The sequence below is a fragment of the Melampsora larici-populina genome, assembly GCF_000204055.1.
Source record: "Melampsora larici-populina 98AG31 unplaced genomic scaffold MELLAscaffold_28, whole genome shotgun sequence".
NCBI lineage: Eukaryota > Fungi > Basidiomycota > Pucciniomycetes > Pucciniales > Melampsoraceae > Melampsora > Melampsora laricis-populina.
The window spans coordinates 957824-983984 of NW_006768792.1; the positions used below are offsets into that span (position 1 = coordinate 957824).

Below are 26161 nucleotides of genomic sequence, written 5' to 3' on the forward strand. Positions count from 1 at the left end.
CTACGTGCTACGTACATCTGCACATCTGGGTGAATGTCAGAGTGTGAAATTTCTCTTGTTTATCTTGCTTAAAAAGCGTTTCTATACAAAAATAACAAAAAATATGTTGCTCTGCCGCTCAAACAAAATTGAACAGACCAGAACGAGGACAAAAAAAAGGGTTTCATACAAACAAGCAAAAAACAATATTGTGTTGTCTTGTAATAAAGAACTGTTATACAAAATACAACTTCATATCCAGCTGCCTTGTTTACTTGGTAGTAATGTATAAGAAAAGATCTTTTATTCACATGAAGAAGATTCAACCCGACTATGGAAGGTTCAATAAAAGAAAAATAACAAACTAGTTTTTTGTGTAGTCACTCTGATGAATCGCGTATGAAGACATTGATCAACATGATCACCTGTTTAGCATCAAGAGCTGGATTCGGAAACTTTCGAAGTAAAGCCATTGGTCTTGGGATCAACAATCCTTTGTTACCTGAATTCATTGCAAAACATACAAACAAAGACAAAGGCTCAAAGATAACACCTGCTCTTATAGATCTAAAGTGATGACAGATTGGGTTGGAACTTGATCCGAGTTAGGAAAGATAACAGAACAAATAGAGACAAAGGCTCAGAGATATCAAAGGAGTTTTCTGGTGCTTGAAGTGGAGTATGCTTCCGAAGTTGATTATAGTCAGTTTGATGATACGACATACTTCGATGATTTGCACTTGATGAAGATAACAGTTCTGAATTCGATTGAGATGAGTTGTGAATTGTTGAAATCGTTTGATGTCTTTCCTTGAATCAGGTTTGCTCCCAATGGAAAGTCTTTGATGATGGTGATGTTCTTGAAGAGAATCAGCTTGAGTAGTAGGATTGATCAATGTCGTAATGAGCTTATTGGTCGAAGTCTGATTCTGATTCTCAACGTTGATCAATAGTCTTGAAAATGAGTGACTATGTATGTACATACACGTGATCAGCTGCTAAGTTCATCATAGTCTCAGCATCAATGCTTGGTCAACCGTCACACTCAGTAGGTGTTGATTTTAAGTCAAAGGCTAAGTTTTGACTGCATAAGCCGTTGTCCTCAGTAGACGCTGAACATGGATATTGTTCGAAAACAGTTCAATTGCGAGCGAAACATCAGCTAGCACTGTGACCTTGACGTCGAGGACTCCTTCAACGGGCACTGTGCCTGTTGGCATAAATGACTTTGGTCAGCTTCCAAGCGATTCATGCGCTTATTGAGGTGGCTAAATCCTCTGTCCATCAAAACCTTGCCCAGTCCCTATCATATCATGCTTTGTTTTTGGAAACCATGACTTAAAGTCAAATATGGTTAGGAATTAATATTATGTAATTATGAGATATGAGTGGCAAGCAAATATATATGTTTCCTTATTAGTCATGGATTGTTGGGATTGTATTCATAATATTCAGGCTACTCTAGAAACAACACAGCCACAGTACAGATATACCTGTTCCAGAGCACTCCCGAGTTGAGCTACCTGCACTGCCAACATATTTGCCTTTGATTTTTCAATTTCAGGTAGTATTGGCTTCCAGACCTTGGTGAAGGTCTGACCAAGGATTTGTCTCTGATGGTGTTTTGGATTTCTCAACCCAAGGCATCTTTGTTGGAAGTGCTGCTCAGCAAGTGTACTCCAATCTAATCAAGTCTGTACACCATTAATATTCACAGCCAATAAATTTACCTCAAATTTTTCAATCTGAGGTCCCATCAGACTCAAATCCTTGGACAATATCTGTCCCCAGATCTGCATCCAATGATGCCTTGGATTCTGAAACGGCGTGTTTCCACAGTGTATCCAACCAAGATAAGTACCCACCCCTCTGTTGATAACGAGTCTTCTCGTTTGATTCCAGCAGCTATCTACACGCGGGACAGCCGACTAGCCCGCACGTGTGTCCGGAATACATGTTTAAAATTTCATTCATTTCCTTATATTTGTGTACTATGACAGAGGTTTTTGTTCAAAGATCTATCTATGATTGTGTAAAGTTCATCAAAAAATTTCCAGCGCAGGACTTGATCGGCTTCATCTTTCGGGGCGTTTCTCTTCCAATGATTCTCATCTTGGCGTTGTTCTGTCGGCCTTTAGCGACGTTTCCTCTCAGGCGCAACGCGTTTCCCCGCTGGAATCAGCCACTCCGGAAAGGTTTAATCTATTGTTTGGAAAGCCCACAGCCGTGCAAAACCCATGTTTTAGTTGACCAACTTTTTTGTCTCGGCCAAAACATGTTTACACCCTCTGGGCCTGATCATTCCGGAAGTCGTCTACCTGAGTGCGACTCGCATACAATTTCTTTGCGGAGTTTCCTCTGCTGCGACGGTGATTTGTCAAAAAAAATCGCACTTATCGGAAGTACCCCAAATGTTTGATATCTGCGATTATCTTCGATTTCCCGCACAACCATGTACCCAATTAAAAAGGAGTTAAATTTGGTATAGATTAAGCTCGACTCAACCTTACTACGAGACAATTATCATGTGTTTCTTATCATGTGTTTGTAATCCACCTCATGTCAGACAACACTTGCAAGGATGATTTATCAAATGGGTAGAGTGGTCCCTAATACTTTGGTGGACAGGGAGCAATATAAAAAGAGCCCGTTGTATCACATTGGACGCTTGCAAGCTTTGTCCTTTGTTGGTGATTCATTCTATCAGTATACCTCTTCAATTTCACACTCGGGAATTCCATTCTTGCTTTTCTCCCAAAATGATGACGAAGCTGTTCTTGAGTACAATTTTCTGTTCAATACTCGTGTCATATGTGTCCTCCATTTTTACAGCAGAGAGTGAGTCCTAGATACTACTCAGATTTGAACGTTTCTGAATGTACAGTTGATAAATCAACCTGGGCACGGGGTAGAAATGAAGGCCATGGATGATACCGCTGATTATGTCACGCAGTTTATGAAACACCAATGGAATGACCCAGAAGCCAGCTTCAATAGTTGGATGGCCCCTGATGTGATAGTCAAATTCAAAGGAAAAGAGATTGAGAAAAAGTGTATGTTTTTCATGATCAACACACCTGGGACTCCCATCGAAGTCGAGGTTGTCATATTTCAGATCCTGCCCCAGGCTTATCAACTTTCTTTTCAAACCCTAGACTTTCTTGACGATGCAAAGGCTTTCAGATACGAACACATCGTGAAGGAGCCATTTGAACGTAAGATGCTGCGAGACCTCTGACTTTCCCCGAGGAAATCATGACACTCAGGAACCTTATGCTCATCTGGAAAACATAGGTGTAGTCGAGGAGAGCGGGCTCATCCGTCGCTGGAAAAAGGGCAATAAAGTCCTGTCTTTCAAATTTAACGGCGACCACATTTCTAACAACATCAAAATTGTCGAGATAGAGATACCAGGAATATACTCAAACACCCCCTAAGAAGGTTAACAAAGGACTGCAGGCTGACTTCTCATTGGAAGGATTAGACGGATGAACCTCAAAGACCGATTATTTTAAATAGGTGCTGTGAGGAGGAGCAGCGAGTTAGAAAATTTCGCATTCAAAAAATGAAATTATTTTTATGAGAAGTAAAGTATCAAGATTGAATCTAGAATTTTGTTATCCTTCACCTGGAAAGTCATGACTAAAGATGAAGAGGCATTCAAGGTCTTCATTGTCACAGTGTTCGTCTCAAAGGTATCAACAGCCTAGACAGCCTTCACTTAGTTCTTATAGATCCATCAAATACCATACTGATATCATGCGGCTTGATGTTTCATCCCTGAGAATCAGCCTTGCTTCGAGCATGTTCATGTTGCACGGTCTTCTCAGCTTCCAAGCTCTAAAGAGGGATTGATTGTCTCTCAAGTATGATAAGGAACCCAGGATGTGATGTCCTGACTCCTACCTACTCTGTGAACAGAGAGAACAACCATAAAATCAAGGGAGCAAATTTTGCAAAACGGAATACTGTCCACTGCAAAAGTTTAAATGGAAGATAGCCACAAAATTGCCTCCTCTGGTAGGCAGCTTTGAGTGAGATATATCAGAAATGAGTTGTACAAGACCATGTCACAGGCTTATATGTCATTGTGGCCTATAAGGCTTTGATCAAAAAAACGCCTGTTGTGAATATTCACCAAAATCCTTTGTTGTCTTGAGCCCATTGTGCTTTGGAACTACTGTCCCATTAGAACTGAGGTCACCAAAAAATTCTCATCTTGACCATCAGGATACAACACCTCTACTACTAGCAGTCTTTGTCTTATACCAAATTGATGATCACACGCTCAAACCTAACCAGCTGAAGTCTCTTTTCGCACTGTACACAGCCAGGATACGCACTCCTCCAATAATGACTCTTACCTCTTGATTCCCGATATTTACCCGCGAAATGGCCGGCCAGTACGAGCTTGTTTTCAGAATAGTCTTCCAAACTTAAATTCACATCCCGACATTTGTTATCCATTCCACGCTTTTGTTACAAATTCTGACCTTTGATTGTTATCTTTCCGCAGTGTATATTCCGACGAGTCTTGCCCCTCGATCCTAGCAGCTATCTATACACGCAATTTGGCCAAATTAGTCTTTCAAACGTTGGTTTCCATCCCGAGACCTTTGCACTATAACAGGGTTCTTGTGCGAATATCTCTCTTTGATTGTTCAACGTTCATTGGATCTTCTCCAGCGCAGCACTTGACAGGCCTCATCATCTGTGGTCCTGTTTCTCCCTCAATGTTTCCGGCATCTTTTTTTATTGTGTTGACCTTTGTAGACATTCCTACACATTATCCACACCTTTCTCCGCTGGTGTTTTGCCGCCCCACACACCATTGACTTTTTATGAATAACCACCTGCGTGCAAAAACCCTGTCTCAGTTTCTGACCACCTCTATCTTCCCAGCTAAAACATCTGCCGAACTTCTGCGCCTCATTACCACGGACGTCGGCTGCGCCAAACCTCTGCATCTTTGACTCTCTTGCGCTGATGCGCTGCCGAATGCTAAAAAATGTGTACAAAGGTTCTATAAGCGATTTGCTCCGATCACCTAAGGCTACACGATTTGGAACCCGAATAAAAGAAACAAATATCCATTTCCTAAAGATAAAGCTTGACGCAGCCTTACTACGAGTCATGAATCACGGGGTTATTTATATTGGACCTCCCATCAAACAACACTGACAAGGATAATTTGCCACTTGGTGAAGTGGCACATAACTTTGTGGTGGATACTCAACCAGATAATAAGAGCGGGACTTATTTCATCGGACACTTTCCGCTTTGATTTTTTAATGGTAATATCTTTTTGCAGCAAAAGTCTTTAGGCTTCACACCCATCAATTCCATTCTTGCTTTTCTTTCAAAATGATTGTAAAGCTGTTCTTGAGTTTGTTTTTCTGTTCATTAATTGTGCCATCTATATCAACCAGCATACAGGTGGTAAGTGGTGCCTCAGAATCAGACCACGGTGAGTTCTGGAATACGACTTGGATTTGAAATTTTCTCAAGCTGCAGCTGATAAACTAATTTGGTCGTGGGGCAGATATTGACGCGATGCAAACATTTGCTACCACATTTGCAAAGTATATGGCACAAGGAGCGGAAGACCCAGAACTCAAAGCTAGTATCACGAGTAGTCTTCGCAAGGATGTGGAAGTCACACGTCGTGAAGGGTCAAAGGTTAAAAAGAGCAGTAAGTTTGACATGAACTTGGACCTCCCATTGAAGCCAAGATTATCAAATTGCAGAATGTTCCTCAAACTCATCATCTTTCTTTTGTGAACACTAGATCTCATCAAAGAAGCGGTGTCACACAAATATGCAGATTTGGTCCAGGCTGAAACACCAGCTTTAAGTAAGACACTTCAATATTTCTAATAATTCCCGAAGAAAATGAAAACTTGGTAATCAATGATCTGATGCTACCTGATCTCCTTAACATAGTTGTGATTGACACTGATGGGGTCACATTTCACTGGAGAGCAGAAGTTGGTCCCTATGAGGGAGAAACACTCTCTTTTAAAGTTGTACAGGTTCATGACTCTGACAACTATATGGTTGGCAAAATAACTCTTCCAAAGGAGCCATAAAGAAGGGTGTGACCGGATATGTAGATCTCAAGTATGTGCAATAAAGATTGAGAAAAGATGAGGAGTGTTTGCTTCAATGTATCAAGGAAGATAAAGACTAGACTATACTTTACTCTCCATAATCTATCAATTCAGTTTTTGGTTTTTGAAACTTTTTATTCCTCTCTCTTTAGTCTCCAATTTCCACACTTGTCTAGGGTTTCAAACGTCAGAAGTTGCCTTTTCTTTTCAACAAGTTCATGAGGTGTGTTGCCTGAGGGCATACAAAAGGTAGAACAATCTCCTTGCCCTAGATTTTGATGTCCCTGTGAGCTCTGCTTAACACATTTCTTGGTGGCAAACATCACATGTCCTCATGGGGAGTGAAATGCATTTTGTTTTCATTGTACAAGTGATTTATGTGCTTCATTTATGGTATACAAATATTGTTCTGGAAATTTCCAAAAGATTTTTCCCAGAACATCAGAAAGGAAAATTATAATGGTATCTGGAATTCTGGTGTTCTGGAAGGTTGAACACCCCAGCAGTCCAGAATACCAGAATCCTGAGTACATGACTGCAACAAAAATTGGAACCTTGTTCACAGAAACATAGTTTTCCAGAACAATATTTGTATACCATAATTGTTGAAAAGTACTTATTACTCAGAGAGTCCTTATCCAATGTATGCCAGGTACCTGTGGAACTTCATGTGGGCAGCCCAAGCCATGGTGAGAGGTGGTGTATGGCTAGTTGTACCCAATGATCAACTTATTGTGCAAGACACCAAAGACTGATAAATAGTTGATCAGTAATTTTACATTTAACCCTCCAAAGTTGTTCAAACTACATGAAGAATTCAAACAGAAAAAAAAAGTAAAAACAAGTGGTTTGATTTGCATAAAAAGAAGGAATTTTGAGAAGATCTTGATGGGGGTATTCAAAAAGAAGTCAAGAATTTAAGTTTTTAGATTCATTTCTCATTCATTAGTCTTTAGTGTCTTGTACACGTCCCCGCACCTAGGATTTGTAATCACTGGGGTTGGGACAGAACCTGGCATTGCCTCTGGAGAACTGGAATCATTACATACACCACTTGGACTTGGAGGGGATTGTGCTATAGGTGCATGGCAAACACTGTGAATCTGATGGATCTTTTTATCAAGAACACATGCTGAAAGATCACAAAATTGGAAAGTCTGTAGGGGTTGATTCATGTAATTGGTAGTATATGAAGACACATATGGGATCCAATCTTGGATCCTGTTAAAGACTGAACATAGTGTAAAGAACCTTGACTTTCTATGGCTACATTGAAGCTATTTTGCGTCTCTAAGGTATGGTTTTATTTTTCCATGCAGCTGAAGCAGAACACATATCTTGAAAATTGAAGTAGAGAACAGATTCTTTGTCTTTTGATCTCAAAACAGATTCCTAGTGATTATCAAGACTCTTATCATTCAGCAGGACTGGCCACCAACAAAAGGTAACACAAAATATTTACTTGTCTTTAATGATCACTGTAATACTTAACTGTGTGAACAAGGCTTGAGAACCAGAGAAGACCCTGACTTTCCCCTATGGATGTGTCTGATCTGATCTGGTCATTGGTTTTGAGCTCTGAACTACACATCACCCACTTCTTCACACTGCGCACATCAAGAATGTTTCTACTCTGAAAAATGATTTACATTGATGTCAAAAATGATTAAAAATGCTGTGTTGATGCACATGCAGAATATATGCAGAGTTGAGCCATTTTCAATCATCTTTCCTTCAGGTCAGTCATTTTTCACTCTGGAAAAATACTTCATACACCTGGCGTCAATCTCCTGAGCACTAGAAAAGATGCACATGTGGTGGGGCTATCTAATGAGCTTGGTTGTAGCTACGCTGTGTGGCTCACTGCTGCACAACACCCAAAGGTGATTTTTTTTTCTTGACCGGAGTCCAAAACCACTCATTGGATTTTGGCAGTTACATTAGGATATCTCACAAACAAGTGGTGCTACAGGGCTGAAAGTGCAGCCATCATAAAACCACAGTGTAGCGCGTCCATGACCCATAAACATCCAAAAAAAACATTGAATTTCAGATCAGATGCATCCATAGGATAAAGCCAGGGTCCTAAACCAGAGTCTTTAAAGCTTGGAGTTGAACATGAGTGGAGATACCAAATTTAGCTATGATGTGACCAATTTGTACATCAATTGAGTTCATGAAATCAATAGAAATCAGTTTAGGGATCTAGCCTAGAAATAGGGTAATTGAAGAAACCAAAATTTTAAGTATTTTCTTGAGTTATGAACTTTAAGATTAGCAGGAAATTGAAATGAAGATGATGAATTTATGCAATTTGAAGATCGATGAGAGTCAGAGTCCAAACTGAGACAGAGGAGTTCCTGATTTGATTTGATTTGATGATGAATCCAAATAATAATAACTCGAACCAATCTAATTTATTTTCAAGTCAATCTAATCCATACAACCAAAACGTTTCACCTCAATTCTTACAACAACTTCAACGTGCTCAACAAGAAGCTGCTCTAAGACATCTTACTCCTCAACAACTTGCACTTTATCAACAACAACTTCAACCACAACCTTCTCCTCAAACTCAAATGATGCCTCCTCCTCCTTCTCCTCAAAACAATGGATCTGGTCAAGTTAAAGAACAAGAGTAAGTGATGTCCGATCACTCGATCTGATTCACTTTTCGATCAACTGATCTGATCTGATCTATCACTTGGGTTCTTAGTTATGTCTATTTTCAACGTATCCCGTCTCAATTCTCTAAGACTACTGCAGAGAAAACGACGGCTTGTAAGTTAAAGATTGAACATATCTATCGTAAAGCGGTTGAAGAAGCCATCGAACGTAACCAAAGGTAACCAACCGATTCTCCTTACCCTCGATCGATGATGATCCTAAGATATACTTTTTTTTTTTGAAATTTTGGAAAAACAGACGACAAGAAGTCGAAAAGAAAATCGCATCAGAACCTAATATGACAGAAGAAAGAAAACATAGACAGTTGGCTACGTTGGGTAGAACTGAATCTAGTTTTTTAAGATTGAGAAGAACTAGATTAGGTTTAGCTGATTTTAGAACGGTGAAAGTGATTGGAAAAGGAGCGTTTGGAGAAGTGAGATTGGTTCAAAAAGTAGATACGGCTAAGATTTATGCTATGAAAACTTTAAGAAAATCTGAAATGTTTAAAAAAGATCAAGTGAGTTTCAACAGTTTGTTCTATTTTTCAACTCAGATTGAAAGATTGATCGATTGGAATGATTTTGCTTTGGTACCATTAGTTAGCACATGTTAGAGCTGAACGAGATGTTTTGGCTGAATCTGATTCGCCTTGGGTCGTTCAATTATACTATTCATTTCAAGATTCACAATATCTTTATTTATTGATGGAATTCTTACCAGGAGGTGATTTGATGACGATGTTAATTAAATATGATACCTTTAGTGAAGATGTCACTCGGTTCTATATGGCTGAATGTGTTTTGGCATTAGAAGCGGTTCATAAACTAGGATTTATTCATCGGTACTTGACTTTCTTTCTTACTAAATTCGCGATTTGACTTGATGATTCTGAGTGGGTTTTTGGATTTTGGATTTTGTTTTTTTTTTGGATAGGGATATCAAACCAGATAACATTTTGATCGATAAAGATGGACATGTGAAGTTATCTGATTTCGGACTTTCTACTGGGTTTCATAAACAACATGATTCAGCATACTATCAAAGATTATTAGATGGAGATTCCTCTAGCAATTCAGCCCCACCTCCTAACCGAAACTCAGTAGCGATCTCATCTATCAACTTGACCGTTTCATCCAAAGATCAAATCGCTACTTGGAAAGCCAATCGACGTAAATTAGCTTATTCTACTGTAGGAACACCGGATTATATTGCTCCGGAAATCTTTTTACAACAAGGTTATAGTAAAGAATGTGATTGGTGGAGTTTAGGTGCGATCATGTTTGAATGTTTGGTGGGATATCCTCCGTTCTGTTCGCCTTCGGCTCATGAAACTTATCGAAAGATTATCGATTGGAGAAATGAATTGTATTTTCCTGATGATGTTCATCTTTCACGTGAGAGTGAAGATTTGATTAGAAGGTTAGTGGGTTCCTTAACTTGATTGATTTTTTTCATTGTTTTGATCGTTTATTCTTGAATATTGATGAGTTTTTTGCTTGGTTTGGGGTTGTGATAGGATGATCACTGCTGCTGATAATCGATTAGGTAGAAATGGTGCTGAAGAGATTAAACAACATACGTTTTTCTCGGGTGTTGATTGGCCTACGATCCGTAATATCGAAGCTCCATTCGTACCACACTTAAAGTGAGTGATGATTTTTCATTTAACTTTCACATTGAATCCTTGATGAATGTTGATAATGTGTTTCTTAACTTGTGTTTTATGTTTTTTTTTCAGATCGGTGACAGATACTAGTTATTTCCCTACTGATGATTTGAATGATGTACCTACTGAACCAGTTGGTGCTGATACTGATAGTGGTAGTAAAGATTTAGCTTTCTTGGGTTATACAGTTCGTCTGGTTTCTTTCAGAGTTTCTTGAGTAATTTTTTTTAGAAATCTGATGAACTGATCTTTCTTTTTGTTTGAATAGTTCCGAAGATATGAAAACTCTGGTGCTAATGCATTTTAATGGTTTATTAAACAAACCAATGAATGAATCAATGAATAAAGAGTATCTTCTCTTTCCTTTTTGTATATTGGACTTTTTCTTTGTTTGCATTTTGGTGAGAAATTAAAGAAGGATGGGAGGTTTAGAAGAGGGGAGGTTTTTTTTTGATAGAATGAATGGGAATCAATCCTCAGGGGGGGTTAGATTGTGTTTTCTTCTTCTTTATCTTCATCTTTCAAAAAATTCTCAGTTTTTACTCTCATTTGCTTTTGTTTACTTTTTCACTTTTTTGAAAAAAAATTGTTTGAGGTTTATGATTTTCTTTAAATTGAGTGAAAATTTGATTATGTTTTTGGTGTTTTTGAAAATCAAGAGTCTTGATTGTCTTGATGATAGGACTGGGTCAATGGAATGTGTGAGCAGTCTGGGTGTGGGGTGGCGCTGAGGGATGTTATTTTGTTCTTTTCTTTGTGTCAATAAGCAGGGTTATTGAGCAAGGTATCAGTGTTAAACAAGTGATGAATAAATTGTTACAGGTTGATTACATATGTTTTACAGATATGATGCAGCACTTGACAATAGGAAGCAAAGAAAGGAATACAGTCAAACCTGTGCAATTGCATATTCAGTCATTTTACATAGGTCAGGGCTTGCCAAGATTTAGGTTTATTGCATAATTATGGCAAAAATGATAATGCATAGGTTAAATTTTGAAAACCAGATCTCTGTAGCCAATAAGCACAGATTTCCAGAATGGACAAGACTGGCTTGTTTTTGTCTCTTCCTTTGATCACATGTCTTCTCACACTCCTTCTGGGTCTGACACAGGATGCCATCAGACCAAGGCTTAGCAAGTGTCAGCACTCCTGGTGCAAAAGGCTCAAAAGCCAGGATCACTGTTGTGTGCGTCTGTAATGCTGATGGATCCAACAAGTGACATCTTACCTTTATTGGTTGATGGAAATCACCTTGATGCTTCAACAAAAAGACCCCAGCCAGTCTGGGAATTGACTATTATTTCAATGTAACATCATGGATGATTTCTTTTATTTTTGAGATGTGGATTTGTGCCTGGGACCAACATCTCCAAGCTGACAAGACTTGCTTTTACTTGATAACTTTGCTGGTCATAAGATTGAACAGAATCAACTCACCAATATCTGACTTGTGTTTTTTTCACACAACCTTACAGCCCATGTTTGGCTACTCAATACTGGTATCATCAAAGCCTTCAAGGCTCACTACCGTAAACAATTCCTTGTCTGTGCATTTTGATGTTTAAACAACACTGTTGAAAACACCAAAGTGTATGATATTGATATCCTCACTGCCACTCAGCTTGCTGAACATGCGTGGCACTCAGTGACTTCTGATACAATCCAAAACTGCTGGCGTCACAGTGGTATCATTAAGTTTGAGGATGAGATCAAGTCAGAATAGTTTGGAGTCTCTCTGTCACATGTATGAATATCTACTGATCAACAACTCTTCCCTGAATCATAGGATTTTGAACATCAATTAAGCACCAACTCAGATTGAGATGGAATTCAAGGAAACTCTACAAGAACTTCAAGATGTAAGTCTACTCTCTTCAATGAATCAAATGTCAATTGTGGAGCTATTGAATGCAGCAGAAAAAACCCCCACGTTCCATGAAAACTCAACTGCTGAGGATTTATTTGATCAAGTCAACACACCTCAAGAGGAAGCTGAACCTGAACTTGATTCCAGACCCATCCCTACAGATGCTGAAACCTTAGCAGCTTTGTCTCTTGTCATCAATCACATGGAAGGTACTGAACTAGCTGAAGGTCTCAACTTGAATTAACCTTTACAGAAATATATAGAGATGTTCAAGTCCAAGATCACATTCAGCAAAAAAGCAAGCCTGTATTACTGATTTCTTCAAATGACCTTGAAATGTCTTTGATATCAATGTAAGATATATGAGTTATACACTACAAACATGAAGATACAATGCCCACTCCGCTGTTTGAGCCACATCATAATCATAATACATGATCCCTGAACAACACCAAAGCCCTGAGCTCAGGCCCCTAACACTCCCAGCAAAAGCTATATTTCCCAAGGAAAATATAACCCTACCCGCAAAATTGCATATATTTATGCAATTTTGCCTTTTTGCATACAATTGTGCATTATGGTGTATTATGCCATTTTGTGTAACCTGTGAAATTGCATAGCCCAGGATGTCCACCCAAATTATGAAATTGACACCTGTACAGTTATGTTTGTACCCTGTACCATTGGGCCATACAGACGTCTGTATGACCCAATGGGGTTCGACCTCCCCTGCCAAGATTATGCATCATCTTAAGAAGGATCCTGGTGACCTCCAAATTTGGCTCAGTCCCATTTTCCCTTAAGGAGATCCACACCAGCCTCGAGTGCCCACACAGCACACAACACCACCCTACAAGTAGTCCACCACTGTATACATTTCCCACCACCCCATCCAATACCAAACTCGATCTGAAATCTGTATACCAAGACAACCTCAAAACATACCACCATTGTAAAATCACCCACCACCTCATACACAAACCCACCACCTTATCATTAATATCACACCTCACGAATACCTTTTGATGCTACACACATCCATCCTCACCACGCCAGTCAAAACCTACCCTAACTCCCAAATTTCAAACTCGGTACACCAGACAACCCCAGTTGCACCTTACACACAAATACCCCCACCCGCACATGTTACACCCCAACCCTACCACTGTTAAACAATAGACCCCAGCTTGATCAACGGACCAAAGACCCACTTCGCTAAGTTAACCTTCAACATGACCACAACCAACAATAATACCCTCCTTCAACCTCCGCCACATGACCTTACCGCACCATCTTTAACAGCAATGCAAACAATACTCAAAGAGCATGCTGTCACCAATGGATACAAACTTGTCATATGATCTTCCGAAAAAGACAAACAAAACTTAGAAACCATCAGCGTCTGATATGAATGTCAACAATCAGGAAATAAACCAACCAACACTTCCTCCTCCTGCAAAACCGACTGTCCATTTGCCTTCACTATATCTAAGGTCCTTGCTCCCAATGTTCCAAGTTATCTTCAAGCTTTAGTAAAAAATGAGGATACCTCCAAATCACTACCTCCGGTTGGGTGCTGGATCATCAAGATCAAAAATCCCACTCACAACCATGAACCAATTGGATCTTTGGTACAATTCTAACAATCTTTCGAATTCTATGTCCTACGGTGTATTAAATCAAAATCTCCTAATGTTGTAGCCAACAACCGATTCACGTGTCGACACGTTGACAGTCATCAAGCAGCGATCAGCTGTGGTGAGTCCAATCTCTTAACAAACCTTTTTACTTCTATTGACATATCAAACCCACACTATTGCTCTAGATATCACAACAGTTATCTCGGCTTCCAGAAGCTCTTCGGTCCGTTGCCCTCGCTGAGATTGAAGCGGTCATTGCTAAATATTGAACCCCCAACTCACCCATTCCAACCTCAACGACCAATCACTTCCCACCCAACGTCGTCATAGGATCCTCGCACCTCACTTCACCAGGTGAAGAACACACTAACCCACCGTTACCCCAACCTCAACTGCGAGCTTCAAACATTGTACCTTTGTCACATTCTACTTTTCCTCACTCTCAAGCAGTTTGGTCTCCAGATCCCGATCAATCCATTACCACATCGACATCATACCCTGTTCTAAACACCCACACTCAGCAGACAGACAAAGAGGTACATTTGATTGTTAAGAAGAAACGCAAAAGAGTTAAGAAAGAACCTCCACTACCCTCACCCCCAACACAGGCCCCGGATCTTTTTTATAATTCAGAACCCGTGCCTTTGCCCGAATCCCATCCGGTGCATCAATCACAAGACATTCAAGACACCCTCAAAACTTCAGTAGGCCATGACCCTTTGGTAGACTACGAGTTGGAGCCTGCTCCAGACAGCGACTGTTTGGTAAGTGAAATGTCCAAAATTTCATGAAGGATTGGTCCTTACTGACCAACACATCAAATATGTATACCAGCCTTCACCTACACTTTTCCCCACCACCCACACTGCGAGCACAGTAGTTGAGGTTAGTTGTTTGTTCGGTCATCACGCCAAGTATCCAACACCAACCACTCGTTTTCTCTTTAGCCTTTAACAACCAATATTTACCTCAGCAACACAGATCAGCTATCGACTATTGGTGAGGCTGACAAAGGTGATGGCAGCTTCTTGCTGGAATCATTGCTACCACCTCCCTTGGCCCATCACCGGGATGAAAACACCCCAATTTCTCCAATCCAAGTCTCCTCAAAGGTAAGTTGGACTTTACAACAAACATGTTGATATTTCACTGTTAAACCGACAAACGCAAACTCTCCCACCCAAGAAGGCCAAGGTTGCAATTCAAGTTCAAGGAGAGGCCCATCTTCAAAGGTCCGCTAGGCACAATAAGACAGAAGTTGCGACAGATGCAACTTCTGTATGTGTACCTTGGAGGTCCGCCCAAACATGTGTTACCAAAAATGTGTGTACGTCATATTGGAATCATCACACCTTGCATTTTTTCTTGACGGTTGGGTTGATCCAATACAACCTTTTTACAGGACTCCCGTCTACCGCATTGGCTTTGTAACCATGTTTCCATTCTCTAGAGGGGTGTTACGAGTCCAGTGCACCTAGGTGACCTAGACTAGTTACATGTGATATGAACTCTGTGTCTGCAACACAGGACTGTCCTACCACGTACCTAGGTTGCTGCCCTACAGAGAGGTGCCAGCATCCTACATGTTGTGGCTTGAGGGTGGGCCCAAAGGTAGGGAAATCCGTGGGGTCGGTACCATCCAACCCCTTTTCTCTACCTTCAGGACGAGGACAGCGCCTGAGGAGCCATAGACTTCTCAACCCCATCACTCACGGTGGGTAGAGCCGTGAGCCTGGGAAGTCGAAACCCCCAAACCCTCTCCTCGCAGGAGTGTCTAGAATTGCTCTGCCTAATCCCCCCTTGATACCTAATGTATCTTCCATCACCCAAACAACAGCAGTTGTTAAACTATGCTTTCCAACTGTGCTCATATACAAGGCTAGCTCTCAGGAGTGACCCATTTGGTCACTCGAATTAGGAAACTCTCGGGACCGCTCCTATGTTGGTCTCCTCAGTTCAATCTGAAATTTAGAGTTTTAGTTCAAGACGCCAATCACCTGTATCCATACTCCTAAAGCCTCATCATCACCACTGTACATACAATAAGTAATGATTTCAATTGAACTTCAGCTCATTCAGTAACTTCACCATCTGTTTCAATTCACTTTTGTCAAACTTTCTTAAATAGATCTTAAATGCATCGGATGACCATCTTCCCAGCTCCTTCACTTCCTCTCTGGACGCTCCCAGATTCCATCTAAGTGAAGCACCGCCTATTCTGAATGAGTGGCCGTATAGCAGCTTCTTTCTAGGTGATTGAGTTGAGTTCCATATCTTTCTATAGTTCTCTATCAACACAGCTTTCCTATATACTAAACCAGTTTCATTTCCTCGATTGATCGCAAAGACATGGTCATCTTGCTTTCTAGGTCTGACATTGTAGAGAAACCAAAGGGCGCTAACCAGATCCAGGCATGATTTCTGATCCTGTAGGTGAATGTATTGAGTCTCACCCGGTTCAGCAGTCTTGGCATAATGAATTGTGATCTTCGCATAGGAATCCTTCGGACCCCACTCCACATCCTCCCAGGTTGGCTGAACCTTCTTTGGATCATCACACACCAGCTCTCCTAAACAAGCTACTCCCCAGAAGGCAACAAGAGCTATTGTAGTTGCTACAATCGACCGTTCATCTGTCATCACCGTGTTTTCTGCTAGCGTCACCAGATCTGATATCAACACCGGAGGTCGCTTCTTTTCAATCTCTTTATACCGTTCTTCGACCATCCTTGAGGCTTTTATCAGTTTATTTACAGCAAGATCCAAGTCATGTGGGAATTCACGGTTATGAAAAATGTGCCATGCTTGTAGTCTGGATAGGTAAGCTTTTATTGTCAACAACTTCAGCAATTCATCATCCTTTGCCAACCCTTCTCCTTTCTTCGACATCCAAACTACAAACAGCATTACCAAGTCCCTCGAGATTGGGAGTAAGTCTTTCCTGTCTACCCTCTTCACCACTGCGAATCTAAACAGTTTCACAATTGCTGAGTTATAATGCTTTAATGTCCCATCTCTCCACGCTCCCCTCAAGTAATGTTTTTGTACCTCATCCACCCCAGTGCTATCTACTCCCAGTGTGTCACCTTTAAAACAGCCGAATGATTTTGTGACTTTCCTTAGTACTGCATCCGAATTCTTTACCAGCTCAATGTCGGTGTTATCATTCGGGCTCTTCTTCCTAGGCATCTTCGTCTGAGTTGACTGGGTCCGGGATCGAGGTTTGTGACAAAAGAGGTCGGAGGTCCAGTGGGATGTCTATCGCCACTTCATTGGACCAAACTTTTCCTTGAAATATCCCTCTCGATAAATTGTCTGCTAAATTGTTTTTTGACGTAACACGTCGCTGCTTAATGTTACAGCCTAATTTGGTTAGTAATTTCTGGATTTGTTTCCATTCACTGTTGACTCTGACATCTTTCGACTTCCGATTCTTAATCGCATTCTCTGTAGTCGTATTATCAGTTTTGACCCAAAACGTTCTGCCTTTCACTGGGATCGCCTTGGCCAGGACTAGGAGACCCAACCTGATGGTAACAGTCTCCGCCCACGCAATGTTACGTTTGCCAGATGTCAGCCCTTTCACTAACCAATCTTTTTCCCATTCAAAGCATGCCCAACGTTGGCCAATCAATACCCCAATCCTACCCAACAACACCACCTTCATCAGATCTCTTAATCAACGTGCTCTGTCAGGAACGTTACTCACCCAAATGACGATGACGCATTGCCCACCCAGCCAACCTCCTCTGGGTCTGGGTTTGTTATGAGTCTGCAAGACTCAAATGACGATAGGCAATCGCCCCATTCCTTTAAGCCTTCCAGCACGTCTTCAGGAGTGTGCCGCTTCGCGTCAAGGTTCTCCCAGGACTTCAACCATTGATAGAACGAGCCAAGTGAGGTCGCCATATGCGGGACAATACACACTATGTGATTTAGTCTACCGACGAACTGTTCTACTTGAGTGAACCTCCAAGAATTCTCCTCATCTAGGTAAGCCTTGACCTGGTCCGTCCTCTCCTGCAATTTTGCTTGGGGTAATCTAACAGTATGATCCACCCCGGTCCATATAAAACCTAGGAACTTCTGTTCCGTAGCAAAATCATGGTTTTTCAATCGGTTCGTTCTCACTCCGAGTCTGTTACTCAGATGAGTGATCTCTTCTAATGTTACCGTGTCACCCGGTGTGGTGATCAATTTATGGGATCAATTAAAAAATTCACAATTAGCAGTTTACCAGTTTATTAGAAGGATTCAGTAGGAAAGAAAATTCGAAATGGAGGTTTTTCTAATCAATTGAAGCTCTTGTAGGCTTATAATGTATTGGTCATAAGGTTAACATTACATCATTTTATTTCACATTAATTATGAAGATCATCATAGTTTATTCACAAACCTATTATAAAAAGAAAGAAAGAAAAACATAAGAAATATTCAAAAATATAGGTACAAAGGTTGAAAAATGGTTTTTAGGGTAGTAAAAAGAAAGTTATGGGTATTATGAGGTTAGAATATGAAAGAAAAACATTATATTATACTGTGACAATTTTAATCTTGAAGGTTGATAAGAAGAAACAAAAGTTATTAGGGAAAAGGCACTTTTTTGAAGTTGGTAAACAAGAGGTACACGTGTAGTTTGGTTATGTAATAGTGATAGTAATGGAATTTGAGGTTGCCAAGAGGATTTTCCAGGATTTTTAAGGTTATAGAAGATGATGTCATATTACTTGAGCAAGAGAAAGAGAGTAACAGCTGTGAAAAGTGGAGAAAATGGGTGAATTTCGTCAAAAATGAAAGTTTTCAGCTTATTACATATGTCAAATGACGTCAGATTGGGTTGGTAGATGGCTCATTCAACGCAGAAGAGTAGATTACATAATGTACAAACTTTAAATTGATAGTAGCGGAGGTGTATGAAAAAAGTTATAAGGCAAATAAAGAATTGGTGTGAATCTTGAATTTACAGTCACAAGTCAACATGTAATGCTCAAAACCTTAACTTCACAGCTCAATATCTTACTCATCACTCATCGAAAGTAGATCATATGGGTGTCAGAAATGATCAGTAACACGAGGGCTACAAGGTGCACTTTAGTAATCAAAAATTGAAGCACATCTGAAAACATTTGTAATCTCAAAAATTGGTTTTCAGCTAGTTTACAAGGAAAAAATCACCTGGATTCATCATAAGAAGTGCTATACATCATATTATTGCATCATTGATCACTTTTGGCTGTGAAAATTGCATCATTTATCAGTAACAAAATCATTACATTGCGTCATCATAGGGTTTTTGAGGATTTCTGGGCGGATTTGATTGGTTTTGAGGCTGTTGACCATTGTAAAAGTTGGAGTACATTGTTATATATACTTTGAGAGGATTTTGGGATTTTTGTTCCTTTTTTTTTCTTTATCATTTATGCAGTTATTATTTTGTTTATCATCATAAACTTATTTTAATAGTACCTGATCACTTAAATACGCCCTTTATTATAGCTATAAAGAGAAATTTACTTTAGTTTTATACACTACACCAAATGTAATCTTTACCGGGTGGTAAAGAAAACTACTGACATAGAAAAGTCCTGAGGCAACAGGAAGAGAGCTAAAAATCTGAAAAAATATGCACCTTGTTCCTAAATGTTGGGGTGTCATGATGAGTATTTTTTTGTATTTTACACACAGGTATTGGTTTATGTACTAACAATAAACGCTGAAAATCATCAAAAACTCACATGTAACAATACCTGAAATTTGGGTCATGAGTATGAAGACAATATTTTGTGGTCTAAAAACTTTGATAAATTTTGCAATTCTGCTCCAAAAGACTCGATTTCTGGTTCATTCAAAAGCTGAACTATTCTTCTTCACACTTCATAATGTTAGTAAGGTTCTCTCTAGTCATTTAAACACTCTACATATGTTCAAACAGTTCTGCATGAATAGCTCTGTAGGATCTTTTTTAAACCAGCTACAGATGTGATGTCCCAATGAGAAATGTAGAGGACAGGCTCACCTTTTTAATGCACTTCAAATCGAGTGATTTGATTCAGAACTGCAAAAGTTATTGATGTTTGAAGATTCCAAAATCCTGTCTTCAAAGTCAAGGGCCAAATTTCAGGTATTGTTACAGGTGGGTTTTTGATGATTCTCAGCCTTTATTCTTAGTACATTAACCAATATCTGTGTGTAAAATACAAAAAAATACTTGTCATGACGCCCCAACATCTAGGAACAAGGTGCATATTTTTTCAGATTTTTAGCTCTCTTCCTGTTGCCTCAGGACTTTTCTATGTCAGTAGTTTTCTTTACCGCCCGGTAAAGATTACATTTTGTGTAGTGATAGTCACAAAGACTCATTGGGAATAATATCAATAAGATATAGCTTATTTCTTTAGTTATCATTTGGGAATAACACTATAGCAGTGTTGATAGTAATACAAATTGTGCTTTTGAAGTTAAAATACATGTGAAGATATATTTCTCTGGTGCCTTATCTGTACTCAATACAACAGAGACTCTCCTGATTGTGTTGTTTTAGAAGAGCAGTCCTTAGACAGCTTCTACTAGCCATTTTTATTAGTAGATTATCCTCTTCCAGCTCTGTATAACCCTTTTTGGGTTATAAGTTCTACACCGGTTTTCTGAGTATCAGATTATCGTTGACCCACCTGAAAATCATAAGAATCTTCAAGATTGTCATCATGATTGTCTTCCAGGTTTCCGCTGGAGCACCAAACACCCCACAGCTTGCGACTCCACCAAAGCCTACTGCTATATCAATCCAGATGCGCCCTTCGAAATCCTTTATACATAGGAATCTTCTTTGAGACGGGTTATTATGCAGTTGCCGGTAAGCCTTCTCCCAGTCAAAGAGAGCGGCTTCCCATTCTCCTTCATTTTTCGCAAAAGACCTTGCTACCATTTTGAAATCATCCCAGTTTGTACTGTAAGTCCTTTTATCCACGAACGAGTTGACCAACGGGATTTCTGAATTTTCCTCCTCCGTTTCTTTCACTGGTTTGGCATTCCTTCTCCTAGGCCTCCTCTTCTTCAGGTGCGACAAGTCGTTGATCAACCTAACAGATCCATCGCCATTTATGGCACTACCCATGGGATTTGTCCAAAAGAAACCATACTTCTCATACACCTGCTTGTGAGTAAAAGGACCAATCATTCTTCCAGCCCTCACTTCTTTCTTGATCGTATTATTAATCTGTTCTTTTACGTCTAGAGCTGATTGATGATTGTCTGGTGTATACCATCTCTTCCCTGCTATCTTGTGTTGTGGAATCCCAAGGCAGAACCCTTTCCTTAAATCCATTCACAATGTATGGTATGTCTTCCTTCAAACCAACCTCCTTCATTAATATCTCCCACTCAGCTACGTTCATTTCCGTCTTTACCGGCGCTGGCCAGATGTTGTCAGTCTTCACGGCATATATCTTGCGCTGACTCAGAGGTAAAATGACCTTCAGTGTCTTCTTTCCTCTGGTCCCAGGCTCTGACTCTTTGGATGATTTGGTGGAGTCTGAGTGTTCAGATCGCTCAGTCTCACTCTCACGTTTGGTTTCACTTGCCCGATTTCTGATCTCACGCTCAAGATCAACTCTCACGGGATTGGCACTCCCATGGCACTAGACACAATAATAGCATAGTCACGAAACTTCAGGATTCTTCTATTCCACACATCTTGGACTGAAACCCACTCTCACTATGAGTATTCAACTACAAATTGAAAGAGCGCCGTACCATCAAGCCAACCATCCAGATGTACCCAATCACCAGCCAAATCCGTATTAACAACCCACGCGACCCAAAACCAAACACAACGCATATCAAGAACCCAGAGAAAATCCCGATCAGACACAATCCAACCAACAACCCAATGATGAAAGCTCACCGTTCATTTGCTCCCAACGTCATGATCCCCTTTTTACCTCCCTTCGCTGGACCAGAAACGGTACCCGAACCAGAGGCCACATTGCTCGCATGTTGTTGACCCAATGCTACCCAGTCTTTCCCAGAGTTTCGATCCCGTCTCTGGAACTGACTGGCCGTCTGATTTGCAGCTTGATAGGATTTCTGGTAGCCCGAGTTATGACCGCGGTTTCCACCACACTGTTTCTTCTGCTGTTTCCCACCTCTCGGGCCTTCATGCTCCACAGCGTCGTCCGAATGGACATGGGACTTTGCCTTCAAAGGTACAAAAACCAACCTTAAATTGACCTTCCGCGTACGGATTTCCTTTGCATTTCAGGTCTCCAGCCGTATGTGCATCCCACCGCGCATCTCTCTCCGCCTCTTCTTGTATCCCATCCGGCAATTCCACCTGATCCCCCTTTTTTCTCCCCTTCCCAGCTTGTTCTGGAGTCCAAACACGAAATGTTACTGCTCTGAATGCTAGGTGGTACCGCAGAGCTACCATCCAACATTTATGCTTCCAAGACAGCATGCTCACAATCTCCTTATGATTTTGGACATATTTTGCATACTCCGGGTATTTGTATCGTTCCATCGCGTAACGATATTCAAGGTCACAGGCCAGGATGAAATCCCCGTAAGTCAACTGCCTTTCCAATTCTCCTCGGGACTGTAGATGTTTATCCCAATTACATTTTCCATCTTTCGTCTTGCAAGTCGTCTTATAGAGGTCAATGTATGACACGTCAAAGACCGTGAGGGGAACATAATATTTCATCTTTCTGAAATTCCTCTCCCAGGGGACGGGAAGATCAGGAAGGTCAAAACCAGAGAGTTTCTTGAAAACAAAAGAGGGGGCCTTGTTCTTCTTCTTTTCATCTACCAAATATTCTGAATCCGACTCAGAGTCGCTCGACAAGTCACTCTCCTTACTTGATTTTGCTGGTACGTCAACCTGCCTTCCTGAATCACCAGATGAAGAACCATCTCCCGATGGAGAAGATGAACGCTTCCTCTTCCTGTTCGATTTCTTCTTCTTCCCCTTCTCTGACTTCTTCATCTTCTTCTTCCCCTTCCTAGATTGCCCCTCCTCTGATTTCGAACTCTTCCCCAGCAAGTCTCTTGCCTTCTCTAACTCTGATTGGGCCACATCCAACTCTCTCCTTAAGTTTCGAACTGACTCCAGGTTTTCAGATTCCACCGCATCAGCCAGTCTTGCCGTTAAGGAGCGTTGGGTCTGGTGCTTGTTGGCACCTCCTCTCGTCACTTTCACTTTTGATGAAGACAACTGGCAAACTGTGAAATGTTCGTAACATATCATGTCAGTAATCTGGTTTCCAACCTCCTAAGCGCCACGGTGGTGGTCCACACCCCGGAGCTAGTCCCGACGCCTTCTGCTACAACAAAATTAACTGGAGCTTGAGCAGGTCTCACGACCATTACAGGTTAAACGGTTCCACGACTGAGGGCTAGGTGTTACAATAACTACCTCGAGACCTCTTCCAGGAGCGTAATACGCTGCACACCATAAAGAGGACTCTCCCGTACGTGCAGACCAGAATTAAAAATGGGATTACTTTGATTCTTTTCAATCAAGTCACCAAATAACCCTCCCTTCTCCTTCCTCCCCGGTATAACCACTCCATCATCCGAAGATTCTGACGAGGATACCTTCCTTTCCTCCCCCCTGCTTGTCTTTGACTTCCTCTTCCTTGACGACTTCAGTTTCTTCAATATTGGTTTCACATCCTCCTCCGATGGACCTTCCGTGGCCAATCCACTGCTTCCAGCCGAGTCGCTAGCCTCTGAGTCTTCATCACCATCTCCAACCTGTTCACCCAGAGCTGCTCCGCCCAGATTCTCTTCCTCACGAACCGTTGTCAGATTCGATTCATTCACTAGTCGGTCTTCCATTTGTCCTTCTGGATTTTGGGAACCGATCTGATTTCCAGACGTAGACGCTGGCATCCTTGACTCCGCATGTTTTCTTCTTCCTTCAGCCTGTTTGATTAATCTAATCTCTTGGGCTTTCTTTCTCTCTTCCGCTTCACAAATCGCCTTAATCATATGGTTTGATTTAAATTTATTGAGGAAGGTGTTTGTCTTCAGTCTTCTCCACATCAATCTTCAAGGACAATTGCTACCTGTTAGGGTCTAGATTTAAACAGGGATTGACGATGAGCTAGTATTTGTCTGCTAGTATTGTGAATCAGAGAGTGATGAAATTGAACCTGAGAAAGAATTCTAGCCTTTTTGAGAAAGATTATGAGCTCTGAACAGAAGTGATCTGTGTGATCACTGACGTGCGGGATAGGGAGGTGTGAGGTTGTGGAGTAGAGAGGAAAAACTCTGCAATTCCTTCTCCACAACTCATCAAACACAATTCACCCGTGACAGATCTGTATCAACTGTCACAGGTTGTGTCACCTCAGCCTATCCACGCCCGTCACTCTTACACCCCTCGAGCAATGGAATTGTGTGTACCACCGCAGGCTCTGGGAACACTGCCAATCTTCAGTCTCCAACCCACGAGCGGATGGTCATTGTGGTTATTACGCAATCGCCATCAGCTTGGGACAATCTGAAGATGACTGGCATTCAGTGCAAGAAGAGCTCATTGCTGAGCTACTGGGAAAACCCGATTTTTATGAATCTCACTTCAATTCACGCAAGAGAGGCGATGGGGGTATCCCTGAACACATCTCGCTAATCAGAACTTAACGGCCAGGAGTGTTGGACACCCCAACCCTCTGGGTCATTTCGGCCCAAATGCTATACCTCATCGCAACCACGTACCAGCGGTTATTCTGTGTCTATGGTCCTGGTAATGGAACCTTTTCAGCATTCCCTCTGAACGGTCCTGTAAATGACAACCCTCCAATTTTTCTATGCTTTGATCAAAATGGTTTGCATTTCTTGTCTCTATCTATGAAAATTTCCCCATCTCTTCCAATTCCTAAGCCATGGAACAAATGGTACCAACTTGCCAAACCATGCACACTAGAGTGGGTTAATAAGTATAATCCACAATTTGATGCTTTTAAACAATGTATCCGCCCCATCCTAGTAGCTGAAAACCCGCGCTTGTACTCTAATGGTGATTCTAATCCCATTGAAGTTGATTCCGCATCCTCTGATTCAGATTAGCTTTGTTGTACTGTACATATTCGTAGTCTTATGTCTTGAAATAACATTAGCAATATAGAGGAATGTCACACTTGGCCTGCCTCACGTGTTCATTGGAGATCCAGTATCCTGGCATCTGATTATCTATCATTGATTCCATAGGTGATCTAGAAACTCATATGTACAGTATAAAGATTGAGATTCGACCGTAATAGATATCAAATTCATAGCAAACAATCGGTTATATAAGTCAACAAAAATAATTACATGAAAAAGCACAAAGCATTAGTCTTGCCATATCTCATTACCATTCATGTCATAAAATAGTTCATAAATGTGGTCCTCCCGCTCCTCATAAAAATCAGGCTCCTCCCCCATCACCTCCGGCGTCAACTGAGCCCTTTCTGCAATTACCCAATCACAAACCTTACTCCAACCCTGTTCTAACGTTCTATCCACTTGGTCGCAGCCAGGCAATTCACAACGAGTATCTTCTAGCTGATTTTTGAGATTTTGACAATTCTTCCACAACTGACAAGCCCGACCAGCCACAATCCTGTAAAGGGGGCCATCTTCTGAGTCTTCTCTGCAGGAGTATCCTCTGGATACAAGTCGCAATTAAAACAATCAACCTGAAGTGCAATCATATACATAAGTCACAGTAACAACGCAATTACCTTGATCAAGACTGTTCTTGAGTGTCATAATTCGACCATGATACTCAATGGACCAACTCATCATTTGGCGAGCTTCCTGTGCGATACGATGCAGCTCTTCTTTAGCTGACCTATGGGCCAAGAAGGCTTGAATTCCTTGGCGAATGCGGCCTTTTTCCGCCTCGTCACCCTCTTGTACCTCGTTTTTGCCGCAGTCCCATAAGGGATCATTTGTCTCCATTGATTCAACTGTTTCAAAGTCTGGCAGTTCCACACGCTCACTTGTTGGGTAATCTGTGTGATACTTGAGAACACATCACTCGTAAGTGTTGTATTTGGTCCGTAGATCTCTCAATTTATCTCTACACTGGCGTGCGTGCTGCTGCTGTACTCTCGTTCCTGGTGGCAGAAATGGCATATGCGTCAGGTTGGGTCTGGATAAATACGTACAATTGTTTGTCACCTGAGCTGCGATGACGCTGTAGCCTTGATTCAATTACACCAACTTTTGCTTCATACAA

General features: G+C 41.0%; 5 protein-coding genes across 5 annotated transcripts; 4 read left to right on the forward strand and 1 right to left on the reverse strand.

The window, feature by feature from the left end:
- Positions 1–2738: 2738 nt before the first annotated feature.
- MELLADRAFT_124544 (uncharacterized protein) lies at positions 2739–3416 on the forward strand (the record flags this gene model as incomplete). Its single annotated transcript, XM_007412014.1, has 4 exons — positions 2739–2817; positions 2892–3032; positions 3135–3194; positions 3274–3416. The coding sequence occupies 4 exons, from the start codon at positions 2739–2741 to the stop codon at positions 3414–3416; spliced, it is 423 nt and encodes a 140-aa protein (XP_007412076.1).
- A 1927-nt stretch (positions 3417–5343) lies between these two features.
- MELLADRAFT_64764 (uncharacterized protein) lies at positions 5344–6068 on the forward strand (the record flags this gene model as incomplete). The annotated part of the gene is made up of 4 exons (XM_007412015.1): positions 5344–5446; positions 5522–5671; positions 5768–5833; positions 5923–6068. The coding sequence occupies 4 exons, from the start codon at positions 5344–5346 to the stop codon at positions 6066–6068; spliced, it is 465 nt and encodes a 154-aa protein (XP_007412077.1).
- A 2467-nt stretch (positions 6069–8535) lies between these two features.
- MELLADRAFT_49110 (uncharacterized protein) lies at positions 8536–11100 on the forward strand (the record flags this gene model as incomplete). Its single annotated transcript, XM_007412016.1, has 8 exons — positions 8536–8727; positions 8806–8934; positions 9015–9276; positions 9359–9600; positions 9693–10178; positions 10276–10404; positions 10498–10612; positions 10694–11100. 8 exons carry the CDS (start codon positions 8669–8671, stop codon positions 10730–10732), a joined length of 1461 nt encoding a protein of 486 aa, XP_007412078.1.
- A 2734-nt stretch (positions 11101–13834) lies between these two features.
- Positions 13835–15366, forward strand: MELLADRAFT_88707 (uncharacterized protein; the record flags this gene model as incomplete). Its single annotated transcript, XM_007412017.1, has 6 exons — positions 13835–13926; positions 14031–14053; positions 14266–14699; positions 14770–14820; positions 14883–15047; positions 15121–15366. The coding sequence occupies 6 exons, from the start codon at positions 13835–13837 to the stop codon at positions 15364–15366; spliced, it is 1011 nt and encodes a 336-aa protein (XP_007412079.1).
- A 6468-nt stretch (positions 15367–21834) lies between these two features.
- Positions 21835–23925, reverse strand: MELLADRAFT_108318 (uncharacterized protein; the record flags this gene model as incomplete). The annotated part of the gene is made up of 3 exons (XM_007412035.1): positions 21835–22131; positions 22742–23154; positions 23385–23925. 3 exons carry the CDS (start codon positions 23923–23925, stop codon positions 21835–21837), a joined length of 1251 nt encoding a protein of 416 aa, XP_007412097.1.
- Between the last annotated feature and the right edge of the window lie 2236 nt (positions 23926–26161).